The sequence below is a fragment of the Aplysia californica genome, unplaced genomic scaffold, assembly GCF_000002075.1.
Source record: "Aplysia californica isolate F4 #8 unplaced genomic scaffold, AplCal3.0 scaffold00258, whole genome shotgun sequence".
Taxonomy (NCBI): Eukaryota; Metazoa; Mollusca; class Gastropoda; order Aplysiida; family Aplysiidae; genus Aplysia; species Aplysia californica.
The window spans coordinates 240,528-247,681 of record NW_004797528.1 but is presented as its reverse complement, the minus strand read 5'-3'; the positions used below and the strand labels follow the sequence as shown (position 1 = coordinate 247,681).

At 40.3% G+C, this 7,154-nt stretch overlaps 1 protein-coding gene across 1 annotated transcript; it reads right to left on the bottom strand.

Moving 5' to 3' along the window:
- Positions 1 to 1,782: 1,782 nt before the first annotated feature.
- On the bottom strand, positions 1,783 to 2,823 carry LOC101859944 (probable G-protein coupled receptor AH9.1). Its single transcript, XM_005100743.1, has one exon. It carries the CDS (start codon positions 2,821 to 2,823, stop codon positions 1,783 to 1,785), a length of 1,041 nt encoding a protein of 346 aa, XP_005100800.1.
- Positions 2,824 to 7,154: the final 4,331 nt, after the last annotated feature.

Genomic DNA, 7,154 nt, shown 5'->3' with positions numbered 1-7,154 from the left:
AGCACCTAATAAGACTTACTTCTTGTTGATTTTGATGATCTGTGAAGAGTTTCAGTCGAAAATAAACACGAAGCGAGGCGACACATGTCCGCCATTTTTACAACACTGTTGAATAGCACGTTTGACGCATCGCGCAGCTCAGCTGACAAAAAAACCAGACGACACAGCGACACTGCTTAAGCACACGATAATATATACATTCATTTGCACGGTGCGAGCCAGGCGAGCTACAGGTCAGACCTACATAGTCACTCTGGGACCGGCCTAAGACTGATTCCCTGTAAAGACTTCTCTGTTGACACCCACCCCTTGGCGCTCATATGACCTTATGCAGTTGCGAGCGCCGTAAAACCCTCTACTATAAAAAAAAAAGAAAAAGAAAAAAAATCCCCAGTCGGCTCTTCGGCGTGCGACCACTGTTGAACACACACACACATACATACACACAAATACACACACACACACACGTACACACATACACACACACACTCATACAGATATACACACATATACACACACTCATACACACATACATACATACACACCCATACACACATGGCATATAAATACACACACATACACGCATACACAATGTCATGTTACATACAAACACACACACATATACTCACACACACATGACATACAAAAACACACAAACATATACACACATGACCTACGAACACACACACATATGCAGACACACACGCACACGCACAAGCACATACAAACATACACAAAAAACAAACAAAAAACAAAATAAAACCATCGTTGTTTACTCTCAGCATACAATTATCTGTGTCGTTGGCTGAATGTGGTTGTTACAAAGATTACTATAAAGTAACTTCTCAATTCAGAAGTGCCACCCAAGTACCACACTGACACTTGTTCACAAGTTTGAGCACAACTGTGTCAAGACGTAATAGAATCAGGCCCTCGTCAATTCTTAAAAGTGAAAGCTTATTCATTTTCCTTGCTTTCTATGAAAAATAATCCGCATCTATCTGGGACTGAGACCGAGATATTTGCAATTGAAGGAGGTGGGGACAGCCTGGTTTCAGAGGTAAAATTAGAGAGAAAATGGCTGCCAAAGTTTGGAAACTTCTATACCTTAAGAGTCCTTGAGAGTCTTTGAAAAATAACAATTTACATATTTTGTGACATTAATCAACGTTTTAAAGTAAAATTAACATGGAAATTTGTTTTTATATGAACGTAAATGGGTAGAGCCAAAAAATAAAAAATCGATAAAAATTTCCCAAACTGGCGGAAAAACGCTTCCCGATTTCGTTATTTTAACGAACGCCTGATTTCACCATGCTGCCTCACAATTAATTCTTGCGGCAAAACATCTTATTATAGCATTAACCAGCACTTTTTAAATCAAAGCCACAGACATCAAATGCGTGGGTTTTTATTTGTGAAAAACAATGACAGAAAGAGACAGTATAATTGACATCAGTTGTAATCCAGCTATGTCTCTTGGCCGATTCTTTAAAGCAGATTTTTATCGTGGTTTGACATAGAGCAGTAATCTGCTGCTCAGCAATTGACCAAGTTTAATTGTCATAGTTAAAAGTCGTAATCATGTGTGTATTTATTATTTACACAATGTGTGTCATTCTGAGACACTTTATCTTGTTACAAATTTATATTGTTTTCTCTTTATTTTTTCTTTTCATATTTCTTTCTGTGGTACTTCCCTTTGCAAACAAAGTTACAATGTTTTCTTTATCGTTATTTTTCGTATGTCAGAATTTTCTCTTTCACGTTTCTTTCCGTATTCTATTTCTCGTGTTTGTTGTCCAGATGTAGCAGCGCCCTAAACGTTTTCCTGAACCTTGTGCTGGTACTGAGGTACACGAGGAAATTGAGGACCGCGCTGGAGTACTCGAATAAGTCATTAGTGTTGTGAAGGATAAAGTAAAGGTTGTTGAATCTTTTGTACGTGTCAAATTCTGGAACAAAGATTCGAGTCAGAGCCAGAATTACCGCAGGGGTGTTTGTCACAACGAAGACAAAGCAAAGAAGTGTTACCGTCTTCACAACTTGGTCTTCTTTCCTGTTGTTAGCCTTGGATTCGGATATTTCGCTACTGGCGGATTTTCGGAACTTTGACGCAGATCTCAGAGAATTCGTGAGGACGCCTAGACAGGTGAGGACGACGACTTGCGTGATGATACAGAGGGCAGCTTGGTTGAGGATGTCGATCACGGAAACGAGTCGAGATCTTTCTTTGGAGAAGGTTATAATCCAGGTTGTAGAATTGCTCAAAGGGTCTGGGGCTGAGTGTAAAGTCTGCTTCAGAAAAAGTGGAAAGTACGACGCCAAACCGTAGAGATGAATGCAAACAATAATCAGCAGACTTCGCTTAGTTGTGAACACAGATTTGAATTTCAGTGGCCATGCAACACAACAGCACCTCTGAAGACTAATGAATGTTGAGTTTAGAATAGAAATGTCCAGAAACATGTGAGCGTAGAACAGAAGTATCATTGTCATGTGCAAAGAGTTTACAGACAAATTCTTGAGCATTGAGCCAATATCGTTATACACCATGAGAACAAGAAGACCAGTGGTCAAAAGACAATGGTCTGATACCGCCAGGGCGAAGAAGCACACATTCACTGGGTCACTCACACCCATTTGAACAAACACGATCAAATTGAATGTGTTAAAAATAAAGCCGGTGATCTCAAAGCTCCCAATCAGAACATTGTAGATCACCGAGGCCTCTGTTAACTGCTTGTTACTTATGAGACCACCACGACTAGCTTCCTCTTCTGGGTCTGGTCGTGGGATCGTGACGTCAGTCACACACGGCATCACAGCGCCTAGAAAAACAACAGAACAGACAGAAGAATTCATCATGCCGTGTAGACTGATCAGATCATACTCCTGTGGCAGTGCTGAACGGTTCCCGCGCACAGGGGACGTTCAGACCGAACTCTTTTAGTCTAAGTAAGAGTTTTACGACAAATTATGCAACACAGATTGGTCATACGAGTATAAGTGTAAAAAAACAAACAGTATTCTTGTTAGCGCATTCTCATTCATCCACAAAGAATCTGTTTAAACGGTAGAGATGAAGGTCGTGGTTTTCGTAACTGTTCACTTGAGGTTTATAAATTTTTAAAAAAGTTTAGACAGGCAAGACTAGTTTCCAAATTGTGGGATTTAAGCAACTTTGCAAACAATTAAGTTGAAGAATGGTGTTGCGAGGAAGAAACAGACCGCGATGGTATAAGAGTGTTTGCTAATGTAAAAAAACATTTAGTAAAATCCATGAAACAATTACCTGTGTCGTAGTTTAGAGTGAAACTTCGGATGATGTTTACACCCAAGAGGTAACGGCTTTAACAATTCGCAAAGTTCAAAACGATTTTGCTGTCCAGAGTTATGTTAATGGAGAGGTAGTGCAGAGCAAACTACTCAAGATACTCGTGAACGAAAAGATTGCTCACCAATATTAAAAAGTTCAATTAAATGGCAACACAGTCTGGAATAGAGAACAGAATTCTCCATTTGATATTTGCTTAGAAACGTTTATGCATCTATCAGCGGCCGATATGTGATCTCGCTATAAAGACGGCGTCGACGTTGCTCATTTTACTCTTTCACTTCCAGGTGCTAAATCAATAGCCGTGACAGATTGTATACCATCTTCAGTCATTAGATCAGAATACCGATGCAAGATTACAACATGGTCCATGTACGAAATGTTTTTGTTTGCAATTTGTATCAATCATTTTTTGATTTGCCTCTGAAGACTGCTTTTAGATATTTACTTATCCAACACTTTAATTATCTTGTTGATAATCGTTATATCCCAAACTATGGGAAAGGTGTGGCAAAGATTCTAATACCGTCATTTCAAGAAGAACAGTGCCTGCATTGGGAGTATTTGTGCCTGATTGTTGCTATAATTAAATACTCTAGCAAAATCCATGACGATTTTGTGTGCCAGAATCATGTTTAATGGAGAAGTAAGGCATTGTTACCCGATCTTAATACTCTGTGACGAGAAATGCAATGTTTTATTACTTTTAGGAAGATTTTTCCACCTCTTCTCTCCTAGAAAAAGAGGAGTGTAGACTTAGACAGCCAACAAGTGTTATGCATGATAATATAGATCAGAGCGTGTCAACCCTTTTATTGACAGTGCCCATTTTTTTGCCACCTTCAATAGGATACATTTTTTGTAACCCTCACCTACACGTATCTCCAAGTGAAAAATTAAATAATATCTGTCACTATGCGGGTGATCGCCACCGCCTAGCAAAGTTACCAAATCGACCACTAGGAGGCGATATCACACCAGGTTGACAACATTGTAACGGATTCATAAACTCTTCCCCTAAAAGATGAAAGGTCTTTCAGTACACTTTTGGGGGATATAAGTTTTCTTCCACAACACAACCTTTGTGGCTCGACGCTGAAGAACGCATCAGATACTTTCATAAAGAGGATCCAGGTTTTCTTAAACAAATATCTAAGGGAGTTACTGAAGATCAAATGGGCAGATAGCGTCACCATGAATGAGGAAGTATTAAGGAGAACAAGACAGAGCCCAGTCAGACATGAGGAGGAAAGAAGGCGGTGCCGATGGATTGGACATTCTCTGAGGGAGTGAAGCAACTGCATAACAAGGAAAGTGTTGGATTGGAACCCACATGGTAAAACATCAAGGTGGCGACAGCGTGGAACCTGGAGAAGAGCCACAGAAATTGATGAACAGAAAAGTAGGAAGACTTGGAATAATATAAAGCGGCTAGCCCAGGATAGGGAAAGGTGGAAAGTGTTTGTTCGTGGCCTATACCGCGATAGAGGGAGAGAAAGGCAATGGTGATGATGATGCTGTGGAATCAGGCGCTCATCAAAAATAATGAAATAGAAGAAACCGACATTTTCTAGTCTGTTGGGAATTTTATTTTGTCTCTGCACCTTTTATGTCCATTAGAAAAACTATTCTTCTGAATGTACTGAAAAAAACTGATAATACGCACAAAAAAAAAAAAAAAAAAAAAGAATTGCAGTTTCCAAGGACGGCTGTTTTCTCGCTAATTTGACCACTGAAAACAGGCGACCCTCACCTACTCCAATCGAAGATATCTCGACTTCTATCCAAGATTAATGGCGGGTATTTTCCCCATCAAAAGCACGACAAATGAACACGCTTTAATATGATACCCACAACTCCATATTCCTAAAACTTGACTTACTCCTGATTCCATCAATATAACACTTAAAAAATATTGAGTACGTATCTAGCCTAACAATATTATTAATGCATATGACTGTGAACCTGCTTGTGAATGCAAGCATACTATCACATTATTATGGTTATGTTCACAGATATGTGTGGAAGAGACAATGTGTAAGGGAAGAGTGTGTGTACACATGGCATGCTTGTGAGTGCGTGAGTATGTGTGTGCGTGGGTACGTGTGTGTGTGTGTTTTATGCTTCCCCACCAACACAATTTAGGTCATTTAAGAGACAGGCTTGGACCTTGCTTGTCGTGGCCTACACGGACTGAAAGGTTTATAACATCCCAGCACAAAGAGCCCAAATACTCGATAAGAATTTTTCTCACATAAGATTTAAACTCCGGTCTCCTGTGAACGATACCGAAGCTCTAATCGCTTCATCAGAGACGCCGGTCTTTTCTTTGTTTGTTTTGGTAAGTGTTTTACGGCGCTTGCAACTGCATACGGCTATATGAACGCACGGGACACAGTAAACATTTTCAGTTTAGTAGACATTTTGAACTTGCCCGGGTGGCGGCCGAAGCCTACTCTTATCGATTTATAGACCATCAAAGGATCTTTAATATGCTCAACATGCACACGGGACCCCCGATAATTTTTGCCCTTTCCCGAAAAGGCTAGGTGTTAGATCTTACCTACCGTAAGATCAAAGGTGTGGCTGAAAGACAAGAGTAAGAAGGAGCAAAGGAGTAGCAGCAGAAAGGCTGCCGAAAGAGTCAGGAGCCCAGAGAAGGGGGCAAAAGTGGGAGGGGTTAGAGGCAAAATGTGGAGACGAAAGCCGACAGAACATGGTTTGAGAGCGGGAAAGGAGGTGAAATGAGAACATTTTAGAGAAGAAAATTTTCCGCAGCTTTCAGGTTTCGAACTCGGGACCTACTGAATGAGAGGCGAACACGGTAACCTCTTGACCACGTGAGCCCCCTGGTTTTGAATATTCTTGGCCATTGGTCCTTGTACAGGCATAACGTCCCTTTCAACACTGTGAGGTTAAATAAAAGGTAGCTCTAGATAAGACTAGTGATTGGGCTGTCCGACTCGCAACCGTCAGGGACCTGACGTTTTGTCCTTGGCAAAGACACTCTACAGGAATTTGTCTCTCTTTGCCCATGTGGGAATGGGTATCCAACAATAGACAGTGAAAGACCTTTCAGTTGGATAGTTTTTGAGCGCTTAATCAGCTGCTGGCACTGTATGCTTCCCTGGAAACTGAGAATGTGTCTGGGTTCCGGAGTTACTGTAACTTCAATACAAAAAGGCAAACGACCAATCTAGATTACACTTGGGACATCATGATTACATCAACGAATATTGCCAAGCCAGGAATCAAAGCATACGGTGCAAGCTGCCTTTTATTAGACAAACAAACAAAAAAGCAAACACATAGATGAATAAAAAAAAAAAAAGAAAAAAAAAGAGAACAACAGATTAAATATTTAGTCAATACATTTTTTCCGAATCAACAGATTTTTCTGCTGGCGTTTTGTTTTTCTAACATCCTCGACCTCGACCAAACCAGGAGCAGTAGGTCGTAGCTTACACCTCTTTCGTGAAGGCGTGGTGTGGATACTCTGTGTAGATGTCATTGGTCAGTTTGGTCAAGATCTTCTTGTGCTTGTCCCAGCAGCGCCACCTGCCGTCGCAGTTGCTGTAGTGGACACTGGGGAACATTAATTAATTGTGAAATATTTTACGCCATTATTGACAAGTGACCAGGAAGTGTTGAAAATCGCAAGCATTAAAAACATCACTTTTGTAGTAGTAGTAGTAGTAGTAGTAGTAGTAGTAGTAGTAGTAGTAGTAGTAGTAGTAGTAGTAGTAGTAATAGTAGTAGTAGTAGTAGTAGTAGTAGTAGTAGTAGTAGTTGTTGTTATTGATGTTGTTGTTATTGT